This window comes from Haplochromis burtoni, unplaced genomic scaffold, assembly GCF_018398535.1.
Source record: "Haplochromis burtoni strain Fernald_Lab_line unplaced genomic scaffold, NCSU_Asbu1 Contig_68, whole genome shotgun sequence".
Taxonomy (NCBI): Eukaryota; Metazoa; Chordata; class Actinopteri; order Cichliformes; family Cichlidae; genus Haplochromis; species Haplochromis burtoni.
The window spans coordinates 2195447-2215684 of NW_024582429.1; the positions used below are offsets into that span (position 1 = coordinate 2195447).

General features: G+C 44.2%; 1 protein-coding gene across 2 annotated transcripts; it reads left to right on the forward strand.

Annotated features, from left to right (window-relative positions):
* Positions 1-1037: 1037 nt before the first annotated feature.
* Positions 1038-18626, forward strand: rab40c (RAB40c, member RAS oncogene family). Of its 2 annotated transcripts, XM_005924128.3 has the most exons (7): positions 1038-1324; positions 2044-2225; positions 8159-8219; positions 11893-11953; positions 12027-12104; positions 15030-15252; positions 15756-18626. In XM_005924128.3, exons 2-7 carry the CDS (start codon positions 2084-2086, stop codon positions 16028-16030), a joined length of 840 nt encoding a protein of 279 aa, XP_005924190.1. In that variant the 5' UTR covers positions 1038-1324; positions 2044-2083; the 3' UTR covers positions 16031-18626. The 2 variants fall into 2 exon arrangements, with proteins under 2 accessions (XP_005924190.1, XP_042077440.1); XM_042221506.1 differs by having other exon boundaries at positions 1038-2225.
* Positions 18627-20238: the final 1612 nt, after the last annotated feature.

Here is a 20238-nt window from a genome sequence, read left to right on the forward strand (position 1 = left end):
CATACAGAAGGCAAACGGGATTTCCCCAAATCCCCCCATAAAAACGATTTTACACAAATATACGGAGGCCCTAAAGTGCCAATCAAATACCTAATGAATAAAAAAACAGAAAAGGATGTGAATTTTGGTGCATAAACCCAGCAACACATGATGGTGGCAGAATTACAACACATGTTATTAAATGCAGCAAGATGAACATTAACTGTAAGTTACTGGATTGATTTTCCTATTTATTTACTTTGGTGTTTTTCTATTTGACCCCATTCATTTATTTGATTTTCTAAGTAACAAAACACAATAAATACACAATAAATAATATAATACTTTAAATATCTAGTGGTAGTGTCTGTTCTTATCAGACACATTTCACTGTGTGTTGTGCTTGTATGACTATGCATGTGAGAAATAAAGAATCTTGAATCTATATAATATTCCACCTTCCACTTAGTAAAAAAAATACTTTCTATTAAAAATATCTTACATATCTTCTCTTTATAGTTTTGCTGAACTGCTGAACCGAATAAACAAAGAAATAAGTGGTGGAATGAAGAGAAAATATTAATACATAAATAAATAAGTGGTATGGTGTTATTTATGCATTCATATATTTGTTTATATATTTTTTTACTCTTTAACCTAATTTCGTTCATATTCATTTTCCTATCGATTTCTTTTTCATACTGCAGTCTGCACGCACTGAAAAGAATACAGAAGTATACCGTTTATGCATGTATTTATTTCTCGTCCTTCTGCTTGTTTCCTCGGTTATTTTCTGTTTTTCTCACTGACGGGGCGCAGCTTTGATTTGATCCAGTTTATCCCACGTGATGAGAATTTTCTGCCTTTGTTCTGTTTACACTCACAGAGAAATGAATCATCTTTGTTGTGCACATTCTCCCTCAGCGCCATCTGCGCGGCGTTGACAGCACGCGTTGATGGGTATTTCCATTGTCCAATGGAAGCCGCGGCTCGTGTCAGCGCGGACCCAATGGGCGGGGCGATGTTGTGGGTGGGCGGGGACAGCAGAGAGCACGGATCTGTCAGCGCTGAACTCGGTCAGTCGTCGCTGTATCCGCGAGCAGCACTGAGGGGCTTTATGTGTGGTTATGACTGAGGATAATGGAGAAAAATGGAAACAGCACGGACTGAGATCACTCACAGAGATTTGGACTGGACGTAGATGCTCCGCGGCCTTTTGATTCCGCCACAGATGTGGGAATTTTCTGGATTACAGTGAAGTTACTAGAATCTTTGTCATCTCGGTCTGAAGAAAGCCATCCAGGCGGCCTGAAATCACTCAGACTCCAGCTGAAGCCCAGCCGCGGTTAGCTGCCTGTTACAAAGCAACATCGTTGTTTTATTCTGTAGAAAGTTATTCAATAAGCTAAACCTGTGCATGGCTAAAATCAGCGCTTTGGTGTCGTTATATGATTACTGTTTTAGCAGTCTGGGATAGCAGCAGCAGGGATAATAGCTAAGCTAGCTAGCGGGGCTGGGGCTAGCCTGTTGTTAGCCGGAAAGCTGCGCTGAAATGACAACAAAAAGACACCCTCCAGGTTTGAGAGTTTGATGTGTCACAAAAAGATCTGCTTTAAAAGCAACAGCTGCTAGACTTAGTCTAAAGTAAGTGCAGACAGTAATCATATTTTCTTGCAACTACAACAATCATTCCACAGCTCCAGTTACACTTTAAATATGTGCTTTAATCTTTAATCTCGCAAAGAAAAGTCTTTTGTTCTTTTTTAACATAATTTTAAATTGTCAGTGCCAGTTTTTCCTCCCTCCCAAAACTATTATTGCTCTTATCTTTAAACAATGTTTTACTTTCCACAACCACATTTTTGGCAGCCAAACAGGACATTCCTCTGAGACTGTGACCCCCTTTTTCCTATTTTTTTTTCTTTGCCTGAAATTAAACAGTTTAGAAGACTGTTAACAGGCAAAACAAAGACTCCCAGACCCGCATGCGGAACATTCATGGCATAACAGACTGTGTATCAGAGAATAGCAACGCGTAAGGGTGCTGTTTGGTTTCCCCTTCAGCTTCTTGGAGACTACTCCCTCGACCTCCATGTGAGACAGGATGGGCAGCCAGGGCAGCCCAGTGAAAAGCTACGACTACCTGCTGAAGTTCCTCCTGGTAGGAGACAGCGACGTGGGCAAAGGCGAGATCCTGGACAGCCTGCAGGATGGATCTGCAGAGTCCCCTTACGCTTACAGTAGTGGTGAGTCACTCCCACCTCAGCTGATCGGGCTCCTGCTGGCTCATCACTGAAGTCCTGAACATACAAGCTGCGCACGCCACCACCGCTGCTGCTGTGGAGAGCGTACAATGACACAATTCACATACACTGAACTTCACAACACAGCAGTGAGTCAGGCGGTCATGGATGTGTGTGTGCATTGTTGTTGCACATAGTGGATAAACAATGCTTTCTCTGATGTCAGTGTAAAAACAGGTTATTATTCAGTGAGCGTAGTTCCTCTTCTTATTCCTAAACACCTTCAGCGGCGGCCAACTGTGGGGGAAAAAACAGAGCCGGCCGTGTTTTAGTTTAACAACATCAGCTGTTTTTGAGCTGCTATGGAGGTCAGAAGGTCTCACCTTCAGTGTAGGAGTTCAGTGAGGTGTAACTGAAATAAATGTCTCTCTAATAGATCTCTGATCAACTAACTGCAGCTCCAGAAGTGTGAAACAGACTAAACATGAAAACATTTTTATGACTGATTCATCACCAACAGCATACATGCAAATTCCGACACAGTGGGAAGCATTTTCAGCTGGAACTTTGCTGCACAGCTTCATCCGATGGCATTAGTAAAATATAAGTGAACAGGTTTCATGTATAAAATGTATTCCTAACTCTCTGTTGCACTTAGAGCATACTGTCAGACGAGTCAGTGGAAACCAGGAGTCTTTAAACAGAAACTCACAGAACGTAACCTGGGATGAAGCTAAGGTCATGACAGTGGCGCCTGTTATACTCACCTTTTTCATCCTTGTCACTGCCACAAGGCGCACTTTGGTGTCATTTTGGCCACTCGTGCACCTTTTATGTTTTGTACCCTTCGACACATGCTTCGTGTGGTGAAGACAGGCATGTTTACAAGTGTGGTTTTTTTTTGCCGTGACTTTAATCATATTTAATAACAGAGCGAAACTAGCGAGCTAACTTCCGCTAACGTCTAACTCCGTTAAATGTAATGAATTCTGTTTTCATGGATGCCTGGATGTTAAACTTAATAGTTACACCTGGTGAAGCAGCAACGCTGATGATTTTATTACAGATGAAAGAATTTAGACAGTTTTTAACTCTCAGTGATGCCGCAGTGTTCGTTTGACTTTGGGACCATCATCAGACGGTGACCGTGCGCGTGCCTGGCTGTTATTTGTAGCCACGCAGACTTTCACCAACTATTCACGTGATCCAACCGGTGGTCTTTAAGAAGTATAGCGGGAAGGAGCGCTCAGCCGTCGGGTCTCCAGCTGTCCGTCTGTAATCAAGGTATTATACTTTTTGTGGACATGGTCAGCTGAGGGCTGAGCAGTCATTCCTGTTATCCTTCTTTAAAGAGCGCCACCTGGGGCGTATGCATAGTTGGTGCACTGATCCAATTTATTCTGTTTGCGATACAATGCCAGCGGCTTTGCTTCAATACCAGGGTACATTCAATAAGCTGGTATTTCACAGTCAGAAGAAGAAGATGGGAGTCACGTTTTTGTCATTAGAGTCAACTTGATGTTTATTAATGAAATAAATGATAACAAGTAAAGTGAAAAATGCACTCCTCTCAGTGTGAGAGTATCCCTGTTGTTATTTTTGGCCTCATTAGTTTCACGGCTCTCAGTCTCACTGCGAGTGCACCTCCTCGCACACAGAGTGGAGCAGATGGAGACTGGAGGAGTAAACTAGTATGAATCCAGCTGACGACAGCCTGTTCTGTTAATATAGGTGCTATAAAAGCTTTAAACCACCTTTAAAAACAGACAAAGTGACAAACTTTTACATTTAAAAAATCCCGACCATCAAAATGCTTTAAAGCTTCAGATGGAAACGAGCATTAATTATGACTAATTACCCGGTGAGAGTGCGTCTCCAGCACTGTGTCAGTCTGTTAGTCCAGCTTCAACTTTTCATTTACCTTCCAGTTCTTTGTTCCTCACGCTAAACCCGCCGTCACTTTAGAAGATAAGGAGGAAGAGAATGAGCCGGCCTGCAAGCAGCAGCGGTGATGCTCTCAAGTGAACCAGTCCATCATAATAACAACACAATGGAGGGCTGAGCTTGGTCGAGTCCTTGGGGGATATTTCATTGTTGTGCACTGAAATAAGAAAGGTTTAAGAGCCTCATTTGTCTAACTGATGCGCTGAGATGTCTTTTCAGCTTTTGTTAATTGTCTTCTCTGCTAAAGCCTGCTGTTATCAGCCATGAAGCATATCTCAGATCAGGGGAAATTATTTGAAATCCTCTTAGAAATTATTAATGCACAGCAGCTGTGTCGCTAACTAGAACTAACGTCAGCCATGTTTTGCTTCTCTTTATTGCCTCAAAGTGAAATCATTTTAAAATGTCGTTAATTACCCGACACGGCTCGAGCCTGCAAAGCAGCCTCTGAGTGTTCCAGCAGTCTGATCATCAGGTTAACTCGTCTAGCTGCTTTTGAGGCTCCTAAACGCTGGAACAGCCTCCTCCTTCTGGCTGGTCGGCTTAAACGCAGTTCTTCCAGCATCACTGGGATATAGTTCAAAGAAATTAGACTAATGACATCCAGCAAGGATGGAAGTCATTTTGATGAATAAAAAGATTTACTTCATTTATCCCCAGATGTTTGGAAATTCCCAGATCTGGTTTTAATGTGCTCGTCACTGTTGTGACCTTCTGTCTTCTGCTTTGTTTGAACGAGAATAAGTTTAAAAAAAGGTTAAACCCTAATTCCTTATTATTCCTCGTTATCATTCAGTTCATAAGGATTGTTTGTAGAGACCCTCAGCATGAACACATGCGTAGATTTGTGAACTCCAGTTATCCTCACCAGAGAAGAAGGTTGAGGTATGGATGAAACGGTGGGTTTGTGAACTGTTCGATCTATAATCGGTTTGATAATGAAAACAGTCGCCGTCTTCTCGTGCATCGCAGACATGTCTTTGTATCTTCTGTGCCGTTGATGGACGTCTGATTTGTGATCGATAAAGCACACAAACTCTAATGACAGAGCAGGCAATGTGACAGACCGGTCTATCCAGCTGGCACCCCCAAACCCGACAGCCAGCTAATCACAGCCTGAGGACAGCGTTATCCAATCAAAATCTGTCCTTCTGTCCTGATTTTCCCTTCTGAAATATTCAGGGTCCTCGCAGGCACTCTAGCCTGCCTTTGCCAGAGGGATGGAAATCAATAGCAGCGCTTCCGTCGGCACAAACATCCCCATCGAAGCTGCGATCCACTCTGCACTCCATATTTAATGAAGCTCTTTGAATTCTTTTGATCTTCCTCTCATCAAATGGGGCTGCTTCCTCTTTTACAGACTGTTTAGGAGCTGGCCTGACAGCAGGGCAGCAACAAACATTCATCTTTCATCTGATCAGCTAGCAACAGTCCTGAGTGGATTTTTTTTGTTGTTTTTTAATGCAAAAACTGCTTCCTTCTCTAAGAAGTTGGTCCAAAACCTCAAAGCTGTTTCCTCTCTGATGGTAGAAACAGTTATGATATATACCAGGGTAGGCGTCTGTTCTTCAGTGCGTGCTGCTGGCGTGGTGGTCCTCCGTGTTAATTAGTTCCCAGTCCTGTAATAGGACGGGCATCGACTGCAGCTGGCGAGGGCAGCTCTGATCTGTTAGATGGAGAGAATCTCCAACTAGCAGGTGGAGAACTGGTTTATGTGCTGCTACGCCGAGCTCACACTGAGCCAGCCGAGCAGACTCCATCAGCTTCAGTCCACAGTGGGCTTGGAGTTTGTCTGATTTATTTATTTATTTATTTTTATGCTCAGTGTTGTTGTTTCTGGGAAACGTCTGTTTTTCAAACTGGCTGGAAGTGAAGGGATCAAGTGGAGGAGAGGACCTCCGTCACAGCCAGGGTTTTATCACCTGCAGCTGTTGCAGTGAAACATTTAATCTGGCTTAGAGAGGCTGAAGTGTACCCATCTCCAAACACACACACGAACTGAGGGAGGGTCTCCGTGATGCTGCTGAGTGCCAACAGGCAGCTTGGTCCTGTGGCACGATTCCTCAGATGCTGGGAGATGCAGTATTTATGATCACTCTCTGATGGTGTAAAAAGGAAGAAGGTTCAGGTGAAAGCAGCTGATGAACTGCGCAGCTGGTCCATCAGTGTTTTCCTGCAGTATGGTCAGTGCTGGTAATGTGATATGTCTGCAGGCGCTTTTATAAATGACAGATGGAAGTGCGCATTAAACTGAAATATGATGCATCAAGCTGCATTTTCATTGTGTTGGACTTGTGAATGAGACAGGAGCAGTCTGCAGCATGTCGGCTTGTGTTTAGTTTCTGGTGGAAGGAGTTTAACTGCGCAGCGCTTTTAGATGAGGCGCTCTAATTTGCGACCATGTCAAAGCCTCTTCGACGCGGTCTGAGCAAAAGCTGAAAGCCTGAAGCTTCACACGTCTCTCCCACAAAGTGAGTCCGTTCCCAGAATAGAAGCAGTTTTCAGCTGAGACATTAGAGAAGCTATTGATTATCTGGGATGTCCTAAGTGCACCCTGGATATGAGGGGGAAGGAAGCGCTCGCTACGAAGCCCTGCACTCGCTCCGATTCAATTAGGCCAGCCTGAGCTCAGCACTTTAGCCCGGCAGCAGCTTCATGTTGCCGGGAAAATTGGAAGATCTTAGTAATGTGGTCCTGCTAACCGCCGGAGGCTGACACAGTAACATTTGATAGAGCTATTGTCTCTTTCATTAGTGTTAATAATGGCTGTGGATTGAAGATTCGCTGAGCTTTGCCTTAAAGGGCAGCGAGGAAAAGTGAAACTGTGGGAATGTAACGCAGGACTTGTCTGTGTGAATACTTTTACATGTTTCTGTGGTACAGTGAAGAACATTCATGAGAATTTCATGAGTTTCAAAGAGTTTTACTGAGAAACAAAGAGTCCTTATTTACAGTGTTCGCCCTTCTTATCAGAGCTCCAGGCTGACCCGTTTCTGCTCTTTAAAGGCTGAACATACCAAACACAAATAACTTCTTCCAGGAGAGGTTTGGTGGCGGTCTCTGAAGTGAGAACTTTCATTATCAAATAAACCTTATAGATCCACAGTCGGGAAACATCCCTGATCTTTATCCAGTCTGTGGTCAGCCTTTAGGATTATTTTAAACTGTGAATCATGCAAAGCTAATTAGACTCCAGGATAAAAACACAAAAACCATTTAGTGACGCGAGAACCTGTTGAGCAAAAAGATAAACATCTTATCAGAGGTGAGAATCGGAGTATTCAGTGGCTCACCTGTGAGGCTCACCTGTGAGGCCTCAGGTGGAAGCAGGCTCAGTGCAAACCTCAGGAACATGTCCAGACGTGGCGCGGTGGGGTGGCAGGTGTAGCGGTCTGACAGGTTTGTCAGAGCAGAGCTGAACAACAAGGACAGAACAGAACGAGCTGTTAGCTGTGTGTGGCGCCGCGCCACAGTCCGCCTCCATCACAATGGCTAAATGGTAAACGCGGCGTGTAAAGGCTCGTTACAGGTCACACACAAAAGTTTGTCACGGCATTTTGTGATGGACGGATGAAGGTGTAATGGGTAAAACGTAAACTCAGCTGAAGGATCAGGTGAAGCTTTCAGTCCCAACGTTAATGGTTTTAATGACTTTTTTGATCCTCTCGGCAGCACAGCAAAGCGTTAAACTGCCACCTGATTACTTAGGAGTTGATATTTTCTGTTATGCAACTGAAGCCATATGAAATACACTGTTTAGATATAGAATCAGAGCCATGAAAGAGCGGCGTTGTGTTTGTTATCATTCCTAAACACGTGGTTGGGACATTTTTAAAGAACGTCACGGTCGTCTGCGTCGTGTTTCAAGTGTTCATGGTGGTGATGAGTCACTTCCTCCAGCCTCTCTGACTGAGTATTGTACTTGATTGATTTTTATCGTTTTCTGTGCTTCTATCTCCCTAATGTCCATCTCTCGCTCTCTTCTTGTCCAGGTATCGACTACAAAACCACCACTATTCTCCTGGACGGCAGGAGAGTGAAGCTGGAGCTGTGGTAAGGACACGGTTTTATTTTTGCATTTTTTCTTGCATCCACTCTAAAATCCTGCAGTATGTGTCTGTGGCCTGAAGCCAGAGTTTGGTCACATTAAAGCAGAAATGGAGCATGCCTTTGGTTTAGTGAGGAATGGGAAAAGTTTTTATTGATAGTTTTTTTTTTTTTTTCTTTCTGTTTTCTGTGTTTGGAAAAACAGTTTTATTGTCTCTAAGTCTGAACACAGAGTTGGAGGGAATGAAGAGAAGAAGTGAGGCTCAGTTACTGTTTATGTAGCTCGTTTAAAAGCAACAGGAGATGAGCCGAAGTGAGGGGAGCAAAGGCAGATTAACATTTAAGGGAATGTTTTTAAATTTGTAAAAATGAACAAATAGAAGAAGATTATATTAAACAGATTAAGTTTAAACTGGAGTAAAAACAGACTTTGATGATGGGTCTGAAAGTAAAGACTCTAAACTTACAACAGCAGGGACGAGGCCAAACATCACCTGTACAAACTGTGAGTCGTCTGTGGCGCTCCACACCATGCAAAGCATCTCACGCTGTGTGGCTAGCATCATCACGCCTGTACAGAGAGTGGGTCAGTAATAAGTGGACTGGATTACAGCCTCTGTGTCAAAGTACTGCAGAACCGTCTTCCACCTCGCTTTGTTTACAACAGCACAGAAACTAGCAGACCACAGAGAACGGGCGCTAACGTGAAGCTGCACAATCAAACCAAAGCCAATGAATAGCTAGCAGCCTCCAGGAGAGAGGCAGTTCAGGAGGAAACCAGCTCGCATCAACTCCCATACAGGTGAAGTCATTTCCTTAGGAGGAAGTAAACAGCACCTCCACCTGCCAGTAGATGGTCCAGTAGATGTTTCTGAAGATAAAGAGGAATCTCACTGCAATGAAGACAGCTTTACTGGCACTACAGTCAGATCTGTTTCCCACGCTGAGTTTTTTCTTATCATCTTCCGTGTCTCAGCCCTTCTGTCACGTGCCCGTACTTTCAGCTCACAGCTTTCATAACTGCCATGATTTTAAAGCTGCGAGGTGCATGTGCACGGTCTCTTTGCACGCTGTCATGCCGGTGACGTAATCCTGTATCTGTGGAGTCGCAGCAGATTCACGTATTTGTCTGCAGTGCTAGGCGAGGCCTGTTTGGTGGAAGTAGGGCAAGGAATTCGACTCCTGAGGGGGGAACCGACGCCTCGTCTTCTGTGTGAAGAAAGAAGTTTGAAGGCAGCTGCGTGATGCAGGATCTTTATTTTGCTGCCTCAGTCTCGCCTCCTCTCCTCGCTGTTTTACAGTGTCAATATCCCCCTCTTCCTCTTCCTCTTCTTTTTTTTTTTCCTTCATCCTCGGCGTCCTTTTTTTTCCTGTGTGGTGACTCGGGCTCCTCGGAGTCTCTGAGGTTGGAAAACAGCAGATGCTGAAAACTTCTGGGATTATTATTACCATCAAATCCACGATAAGACCAAAAGCACAACATGAAATTGTTTCACCTAACAAGAATCAGTTTGTTATTCTGAGGCTCCATGTTGTCCATTGTTTACATGTCCCCTCATTAGTTTACTGTGACTCAAGCCCACATACGCCGTCCTGGTGGCATGAATGCTCACCGGAGCACCAGACGTGGATTAATCTGCTGCTGAAAATAGTCCCCAACAAGCACAGGGACTATTTTCCTTGGGAAAACCATCAGCATGCAGCTGTTTTATGAACATTTGGGATTTTTTAGAAGCACTTCAGTAAGGATGCGGTTCGTGAAGTTGGAGGTGTGCAGGCGTAAAGAAGCCAGAAAATGTTTGTTTTCTGGTACGCTGCACAACAGATGATCCTCTCAGACGGCAGCGCGTAGATGGACTGATGCTGCTTGGAAAAGCGGAGCAGCTGGTTTTTAAACCTGAAAAAAGAGATTTTATTCTCATGCCGTGTGTCAATCCGGTTTGCATAAGTCTGAGAATCATGAGTTCTCTGGTGTGTGCAGCTCTGTGTGAGACTGCAGGCTGAGCTCACGTCTGACCTGCAGAGTATCTGAATAAATAAGTTACTGTGTTGGAGAATAAACCAGTCAGAACTATAAAGTGATTCTGAGTTTGAGCCAAACCCACAGCCTGCACTGATTATATGTCATTTAAACTGCCTTGAGTCTATTGTTATCTTGTGCCCACGGCTCAGACGTCCTTAGATTTACCATATTTTAAGTCTGTGTGCATGCAGTTGTAGGAATGTGCAGTCCTGCTGCCGCTCGCTGTAGTAGGAACTACCTCACAGACACTTCACACAGTGGTGGGTTGGAAATGCAGTGTGTGAGATACAGTGAACGTCGCAGGTTTAGATGCAAACAAAGACCCAGTCTGACCACAGGCTGGGTCTAAACACTGAAGCCCCCACCACCATCGTCGTTACCGTCTGGCTGTCTTTTATTTATATATTGAACCCATGTTTGGATGACAGGGAGCCGTAAATGCACTGATAGTTTTATTATGCTTTTCTACTTTTAGTGCTTCTGCACTACAAGCCACGTTCAAGAGCTCACACACACTTTAATGCAGCACTTTCTTCCCTGCTTTTAAGAGCCTGTTCTGTGTCACTCACACTTCAAATCGGCGCATCAGGAGCAATTTAGGATTGATCGTCTTGCCCGGGGACGCGGCTGTATGAGGACTGAGAGAGCTGGAGGTCGGATCTGACCTTCCTGCCGGCATCGGCTCGTTGAGCAGTCTGTTAGCACAGTACAGCCGTGTTATTTGTTAGATAATGAGTATAGTTAACCAGGTGGATTCATCCCCAGTGTAGTTGTTATTGAAGCATTAAATTTGCTTCTGATTTCCAGCTGAAGTTTGGGAGCTGTTTTGTAATGCGTCCCTGTGGAAGTCTTGTTGGGCACGCTCTCCATTCTGGGGTTTGTGTCGTAACAGTAACTCCTTTCTAACATCAGGTGAAAGAGGAGAAAAATGCCGGCGCGTCGATGTAGAACTCGTGCTTGTGGAGGGGAAGGGTCCGGGCGTGAAACAATGGGAAAGACATTTTTTCTCCCAGAGTAATCTCCAGGCAGAGAACTTGGAGTGGATGTCATCACCCTGGAATGCAGAGTGAAGGGAAAACTCGAATCTTCTCAAAACTTAAAGTGCAATTGTGAAAAAGCCTGAGAGAGATCCAAACAGCCGTTCCCTCAGAGCTCCGTGACCCATTTAAACTTTGGTGCTCTCAGAAGTATTTTACCAGGAAACCATCAAAGTAGGCGGGACCTTTCACTCTTTAAGATGGTTTCAAAATCACTTCAGTGGTGGGAAAAAGTGCAGTCGTTTACTCATTTTATAAAAAATACTTAAAGCGACTCACTACCAAAGACCAAAGCACTCTTATCTTTGATCAAGTTGCACGTTTTGATATAAATTTGTGGCATTTGCGGCAGATCATGGAGGGTTTGGGTCAGAGCGCGAGCAGGCTGAAAGTGTTGTAGATAGAGGGATGAAGGGGATTGAGTTGCATGTTTTTGCCTCAGTTTGGAGGACCATCGCTGGCTCTGCTGAATCTGAAACCCCCAAAAAGAAGTCAGCTCAGATTTCCGTCCTGTTGGCTGAAGCCTGCTGCTTTGTGCTGTTTACCCCGAAAGCAGAAGAAGGATTTATCTGCTTGCAGCTGCACAGACCTGAGTGTTTAATGTGCTGCCTTTCCTCAGGGACACCTCGGGACAGGGCAGGTTCTGCACCATCTTTCGCTCGTACTCCCGCGGAGCTCAGGTGAGGAGCAAACAGCTGCATTCATTTAAATGCTGCTGGAGTTTGCGCGCTGACATCGTTTGTCTCTCTTCAGGGGATCCTGCTGGTGTATGACATCACCAACAGGTGGTCCTTCGACGGCATCGACAGGTGGATCAGAGAGATCGATGAGGTGAGCGTTTGAGAGTTTGGCTTTGTTTCTAATGAATCCAGTCTGACCATGTGACCCACACCTGAGTTATTCTCTGCATTAGCATAAAGAGTTTGCACACACTTTGAGCCTGGTTTCTTTTCTACATCATGTCCTGCTGTGTTTAAAATGATTATTTAGTTTTAATTGATGCTCTTACTTTGATTTCAGATGTAAACAGGTGAGTTATAAAACCATTCTCCTCCTGTACTGTTGTTATGAAGGAGAAATTATCTGTAGAGACAAAACAGTTTCTGTGTCAGGCTGTAAACATGTTTATTTCTGTCGGGAGTCTCTGGGGACTGACTAACTGCTGGAGCCTCTGCTGGACGTTAGAGGAACTGCAGCTTTTCTTGGCCGAGTCCTTTATAGAGATTCCTATAAACAAGCCGTAACACAAACCAGTGAACATCAGAGGAAAAAGGATAAAAAATAATATATGAACATCTAAACGTATATTCAGGCAAATCTGGTGCAACATTTGTTGCAGAAAATTGGTGATCAAATATTTGAATGTAATCAGTTTACAGCCAGCAAACTGTCATCAGTTGTCATCTGTTTATGTTTCGCCTTCCAGAGATTCTTGAGTCGACTATCTCGTTTTTATTTCTGTCCTTAAAAGTGTTTAATTCTGTGGAGGTGGAGCAGGAAAGGCCAAACGGGAACGCACATTCCAAAGGCCAAAAATACCAACACACACACACAGACAAAGAGGACATCCTCTTTGTTTCCAAATCAGCAGGAAGGACACACACATACAAAGTAACTCACTGCTTACTCATATATGTTTTCTCAGCATCGAAGTTAAAGTGTAAGATTAAACTAATCTAAGATAATCCCTGCAAGATGAAAGATAAAATCTAATGCTGCAGGAACAGAAGAGGAAAGAAAAAGCTGTAACACAGCAAAGTGTGCAGGGATGATGATGCAGCAGGTCCCTAATGACGGACGTTCAGCTTTAAAAAGTTTGAAATATTCAGATTTCCTGAAAGTCTGCAGTGCGTCTAATGCAAGTCCTGAAACCCCCAAATCTGTGATGCCTACAGCTACCAGAGTAGTTATGATAACGTTGTAGACCAATCAGCTCCTGTGCTGTGTGGATTTGCAACTTCTGGGTATGAAAAACAAAAACAAGCTTCTGTTCTGGCTCAGTCAGTCAGCATTTCCTGTTTGAAGCTTTAAATGCTTCTATACATAAATCAGTACATATTAAAGACAGGAAATACTTTTAACAGTTCATCTGAGTGCTGTTTGAGTCTTATTTGCACCAAAAAGCACCGGGTCTAATGAAAAGTCACAGCCTTTAACTTTTGGCCGTGACCACATTCTTAAGAACTGCACAACAGATGCTGACACATAATTTTTCTGAATCCTCTGCTGTGCTTCTGTCTCCTTACAACAGTATTGTCATTTCATCTCATTTTCCCTTTTTTAAAAACTGATCTCAGACTCAGGAGTGATGGTTATCACTCCTGAGTCAGTTTGATTTTAAAATTTTCAAGCATAATGTTTTGAGCTGTCCAGCTAACAAACAGAGAAACTGAACCAATGACCTTCTTCTTCTTTTTCTCTGTAGTAGTAGTGTTCTCTATTTTAACAGGTCAGTTTTGAGATCTAATTTTAAGGGACACCGACACTTAAGAAAAGGATGTGCAAAAGGGGAAAGACAAATACATGTTCCAGTGTTTTTGTTGCTCACTTATAGGTTTGCAAAGTATTTAAATCCAGTTTTCAGTGTGAGTAAAACGTCCAACTAATGTTAGAAGTGTCCTGTGACCAGACAGTGTTATTATATTTAAACGCAACAGCAGGGGCTCAGATGTAAGATGAAGTAGTCTTATAAATAAACATCATGCAGTGCTGCTAAGCAGGACCATCTGGCTTCTTCATATACAGTACAGTAATAATATCACCATCACAGAGAAATTTGTAGGTTGCACATTTATCGTGCGGGATCATTGGAAGAGCCAGTGGCATATGAGATGGTGTTTCTAATAGTGGAAAACACCCAAAGACGATGGCGACAGGATGTGCCAAACATGAATACAAACATCATCGCCACAATCAAGTCCAGATAAATTTTAGATTGTGGAATGATCTTACAACCTCGAAAAAGGGGAAAAAGATGTATTTCTTTAGCAAAATCCAACTTAATCTTCAGTTTTCTTGGTAGGTGTTCCATATGAGTCAGTGTGGTATCGACTCTTTACACCAATCAAATTTTTACATTTTAATACCATGAAGGGTTTGAGTATAGACCAAATTATGGTTTTTAGTGACCTCACCAATAACATGTGATTAGTTTTGTCGTAGTTTAGAACACATTTACATTTGCTGAAATATTTCTTTAATGTATCAGCAGGCTGTAGTTTTGCAGTCATCAGGATAAGGGAAGATCCAGTGGTATATAACGCAGTGTCATCTGCGTAAAAATGTGCATTAGTTTTTGAGTCAAAGATGTAATAGAGTAAATAAAAGAAGTCCAAGAATACTTCCCTGTGGAACACCTGTACTAATGACATCCATCCAGAGTCTGAAATAGTTACAGAAGTTTTATATACGTGAATAGCTGAGTACTTTTAAATAATATGATAAATAAAAGAGGACCAAGAATAGGTCCCTGTGGAACACCTGTACCAATGGCAAAGGTAGATGACGTCATTGGAGGTGGTCTGAGTGTGAAAAGTGAGCAGAAACTCTGAGAAGAAACAGATTAGTGGTGACGGTCACTGCAGTCATGTTTCATTCAGTTTGCAGAACAGACTGGGATGAATTAGAGAGAGGTACGCGCTGCATGCTGACGTCCTGTGCTTAACTTGCAAAACCCCTTTTTACTTTCAGGGACTTAAAGTTGCAAAAAGCACCAATAATCCAATTCAAACATCATCTCACTTTTTTTTCTCCCAGCATGCCCCAGGCGTGCCTCGGATCCTCGTGGGTAACCGTTTACATCTGGCTTTCAAGCGGCAAGTTCCCACCGAGCAGGCGAGAGCGTACGCCGAGAAGAATGGCATGACCTTCTTTGAAGTGAGCCCGCTGTGCAACTTCAACGTCATCGAGTCGTTCACGGAGCTGTCGCGCATCGTCCTCATGAGGCATGGCATGGAGAAGTTCTGGAGGCCCAACAGAGGTGGGTGGATGTGGAGCTGGGGTCATCAAAGTGAGGAAAGATGGGTTGTTAAACTGCACTCTGCTGGATTTTCACTACCGCCGAGAGCAAGAGAAAATGAGTCTGTGAAGCACTGTGGAGCCCATCAGCAGATGGATGTCATATCGCCACACAAGCTCTCTCAAACTAATTAATTTGAGCTCATTCCTGTCATCGCTCTGTCTCCTTCGTGTGTAATTACAGTATAAAGCAGTGGGAAGTGATGTCCTGCACGTCCTTTGAGACTTTATAGAGAACAGAGTCGGGCTCAGTGTGCTGAAACTCGCCTCTTTCAGTCTGAGCTTCCTCCTGTGTGTCAGTCCTCAGTTTATTCGAGGCAATAAGAGTCGAAAGAGGTCTGATTTCTTTAGTTTTGTTACAATCTGTTCATAAATCGGTAATAAAAAGCATTTATCTAAAACCTGACATTTTCCCTTAACGGATGTTTGACGGTAACCTCGTCTCTGTGCCCTCCCTCTCTGCAGTCTTCAGCCTGCAGGACCTCTGCTGCAGAGCCATCGTGTCCTGCACGCCGGTCCACCTCATCGATAAGCTCCCGCTGCCCGTCGCAATCAAGTCCCACCTCAAGTCCTTCTCCATGGCCAACGGAATGAATGCCGTCATGATGCACGGACGCTCCTACTCGCTGGCCAACCCAGCCGGCGGCTCCAAAGGCAACAGCCTGAAGCGCTCCAAGTCTATCCGTCCGCCGCAGAGCCCGCCGCAGAACTGCACCCGCAGCAACTGTAAGATCTCCTAACAAGCGCCGCTCCCCGGATCGCAGCTTGGAGCGGGCGTGGGATCAGGAGACGGATGTGCAGGGTGTCGTTAGCTGGAGGAAATCCCTGAACCCGAAGAGCAGGAATGATGGATAAAGGGATGCATGAGCGCTACCTCCCACCTACACGAGGTCATGTTTCAAGTGTTTAATGTTCTTTGCAGGTGAAGGGGGAGGGGTTCGAATGGTGCCTCAGGAAATTTAGAGAGTAACTACAAATGTTTTGATCTTATTTACACTAAAACAAGAGGAAAAGACTCCAGAAACTCCTCCCTGCTGGAGAGGCTACTACATGAACAGAGATCCCTCACCAACGCATACTTCGTTACTCTACATGATGCACGCCGCTCAGTGTCTGCATCACCGCAGCCTTCACTTTCACACCTTTCCTGTTTCCTTTTTCTGTCCACACCTCCGTTATTTTTTGTTCTATGACTGATAAGCTAACCATCAAAACACTAGAAAAGATCAGTCGCTTTTTGTCAGCACACGTGTTTTAAAGTGATTTTATATTATAAATCCACAGAGGTTTAGAGGCCCCACCCCCCAAAAAACCCCTGGAGGACCCGGCCCGAGCCGAGTCCAGACTTGTTAGTGTGCCTTGAGCCCAAGTGAACGAGCATGCAGCAGATAGATCGCTAAAAGCACAACAGTAACCATGAATTAGAAAGAGTTTCCTATTTTTAGTTTGCAGTCCCTTCAGCTTCTGATCTTCTGATGGTCTCCATTTGTCGCTTAAATGCAGCCAAATGTGATGAATTATACTGAGGAATTTATTTTAAACACGCTTTTTATATACATTTTTAAGGAAAATGTGTTTGTTGTTCAATATTTCACATGACAGTCAGCCAATCAAATGTACAAACCCAAACTGAACTTTTCAGACGGGTGGAAATGTGCTTGGGACTATTTTCAGTGGAGGAGTGATCCACATTTGGTGTTCTAGTGTGGAGTGTGGTTATGTGTCAGTGGTGCATCTGTTTTCTTTTTCGCCCGAGAGCTTCAGCGACTTGATTTTCCCCCACTCCTTCCTGACATCGTGCTTTTCAGATTTCACGCCTCACCTGTCGTGTCGCACCTTTCTAACTCAGCAGAGTCTCGTCTGCGCTCACCTGCTGCTTCTCTGACAACGTGCCGCCGATCCAGACTCTCCTCGAAGCGATGCTCCACCCAAACGTGTTGGTAACGGAGCAGATAGTGACGCTTCTGCAGTCCATTAATCCATGTGTTGGTTTCACTGAAAACAGCAACGTACGATAAGTTCAGCATGTTTAATGAAGCCTTCACATTCTGAATGTTTTCAGAGTTATCGCATCTTGAAGTACATCAGGGTGGATTAAGAACATTATACATGCGTCTCCTCACACTCGTGCACAAACTGTGACGCTGGGAGTGGGTTTAAAACCCATTCGTTTGCATTTTTTAACAGAGCTTCAACATCTTTTTAAGCCCTGGAAGTTTCACATGGATATGTCAGCTGTGAGGGATCAAAAAATGCAGAATAACTGCAAATTTGGACCCTTTCCCATGTAATTAGAGGGCCTGTAACTCTGAAGATATTCATGTGTGATGGTAAAATTTTGCTTGGCTTCATTAAATAAACTAAAGTTATTGAACATAAAAAATCCAGCTGATTCTGAGAGACCCAGAGACGAGGGACCGAGGGATTTTTCATTAAATAATGCTGCTTTTCTGGGTTTTTATTGCATTTTAAACAGATTATTTGTGGTTTTTCGCTCTTTTATGACTCAATCGTCAGCTGAAGCTCTAAATTGAGCACAAAGAAGTGAAGCAAATATATGGTGTCACCCTAATGGCTGCAGTGTCACAGTTGATCACTGATTAATAAAACCCAAATCACACTAACTTTGCTGAAAGATGTTCCAGCTGTCATTGAATTTCTCAGATTTTCACTGCAAAAAGTTCAAATTGAATGAACTTAAAGTCATAGAAGACAAAGAAAACCGGCCGATCGTGCAGATTTGAAAACTGCAAACTGTTAATTAGGAGCCAGAAGTAGCACAGAGGAAATCTCCACAGTGTTTTTGTGCTCGGATCTGAACGCGTGGGCAGAGAGCCTCAGCACGCAGCTTTTCTTTGGCCTAAAATGCAGTTTGAAGTTTCCCAGCGTCGGGGTGCTGTTTCCGATTAAAATGATCATATTTACTGTGATGAAGCTGGGCTCTGTCTGAAACGGTCCTGAAGCTCTGCTGCGACATGATTGGCTCACGTGTTTCTGTTTTGGTTTCTGATTGGTGATTTTGGTGGATCGGCGATCACTCGGGCTTCGCTGAGTGTCGCGCCCGCTCTTTGTGTAACATGTTTGGTTTTATTTTCACCGTTTTCACGAGTTTAACCCGAGCACAGCTGCTGCTCTTCATTGGGTGGCGAGTCATTGTAACCATCCGGTCACATCTTTAACCCACAGTCCCCTCAGCTGTTAGCTTACTGCGCTCCTGTGACTGCTGTAGCTGCGGCGTCCCGCACGTCTGTCTGCGGAGGTGTTTCCATACGCATCAGTCTGCCTGAGCTCTCGTGGGGAGAGGCAGCGACGCCCGAGACTTTCTGAAGCTGTTGATGATGTGACAGTTGAAGTTCTGATGAGGGCAAACAGGAAACCAGTCACAGCGGCTGGTCAGGCTCGTGTTGCAGTGGAAACTTTCCAGTATTGATAGTAAACAGTGACCCGTGTTTATCGGAGCGCTCTGAATGTCACTCGCTGTCTTTCATAACCAACTCTCAGAGCAAAGTGTCAGCCGACAGGGACATTTTCATTTTAATCGACTCGTTTCACTTTTTGAGACGTCGCACAGACCAGAACATTAATGGGGAGATGTTAAAAATCTAAAAAGTCTTTCTCTCAGTGGAAGCATAAATAGTTTCACTTCATTACAGGATGCTTAACTTCCTTTTTTATGCTGTTTGCAATTTTTTATTCTGTGGTTTTCGTCACATTTCAGAGAAAATCAATAATGTGTTTTTGATAAGCTGCGACCAAATCAGTTTCCGCCCACTCAGTCTCAATCTGAAGATAAAATCTCGCCTTCATTTCCGTCACAACCATCAGCTCCTTTCACGAGTGACAAAAACTGCAGTAGTTAATAATTTAGACCCAGAAGGAGTCGGAGTTAGAAGACGGCCGCGGTGTCAAAATGTAGAAAAAAGCAGACGTGTGGCCGCGTATCGCACACGTCTGCTGGGATAACTTTTTAACTTTGCACGGCGTCATTAAATAAACCACTCAGCAGAAATCAGCTGACTCTGAGGGGGTCAGAGGTCAGGTGGGAGCGAGCTGCAGGTCCTTTCAGGGGACTGAAGCACAGACGTGTGTTCAGGATGTCTGCTGCTGGTTTTCCTGATGTTTGAAATACAAAACACAGCAGACTGCGTTTAAACGTGAGCTCTTGATAATTGAATCAAGCTGCGACCACGAGGATGGAATTAAATGACCGTCCGCCTCGTGTTTGCCGTCCGTGTTCCCGCCCTGCTCGTCCTCCTGTCAGCGCAGCGTCGGCCTCCGTGTGCGAGCGGCCGCTCGTGTAGAAACGAGCCGGAACACGTGAAGTCTTCCGAGTCGCTGCGTTTTAAACTCCTCCGACTGGATCTCCCACGGGAACCAAAGCAGCAGGTCTTCTTCTCTCTCTGCCTCTGATCTGCACCGCCGCCTCCGCACGCTGTCCCATGATTCATAGCTGCTGAATAATAGATGCTCCTTTCATAGATCTCTGAAGAGCTTCATCTCTGTCTCTTTCTTCCTCTCTGCTCGCTGCGTGGTTTGTTTCCTCCTCAGTTTCTGCTTTTGCCTTCTTTTCCTTCGTTTTTTCTCTGCGCTTCATTCCAGGTTTTGTGGCGTCTCTCCATCCGCTCGGTTTTGTTTTGTCTCCTTTCTCACCTTTAATGATGCCCGCCACTGATCCAGTCAGATTATTCCTCCACCACACACATTAACTGTAGTTCCAGCAGCACCCTCAGGACCAGCCTAATGTTCTCTAAGAATAGCCCAACCATGAGATGAGTCTTGTTTATGGTGGTTTAATGTTCACTGATCTCAGCACAGTAAACAGCATCTGTGCTCGGCCTCTCACTGAAAGTGTTTTAGTGCAAAGCTTCTAAAAATAGAAGCTCGATCGGGCTGAATGCTGTTCATCTAAAATAACGCACAAGTCACCTGAAAGGTCAAATAAAGAAGA

Coding starts and splice junctions, on each gene's coding strand:
- rab40c (XM_042221506.1), top strand. CDS start 2,084: ATGGGCAGCCAGGGCAGCCCAGTGAAAAGCTACGACTACCTGCTGAAG. Junction 12,105..15,029: donor GGATCAGAGAGATCGATGAG/GTGAGCGTTTGA, acceptor TTTTTCTCCCAG/CATGCCCCAGGCGTGCCTCG. Junction 15,253..15,755: donor GTTCTGGAGGCCCAACAGAG/GTGGGTGGATGT, acceptor CCCTCTCTGCAG/TCTTCAGCCTGCAGGACCTC.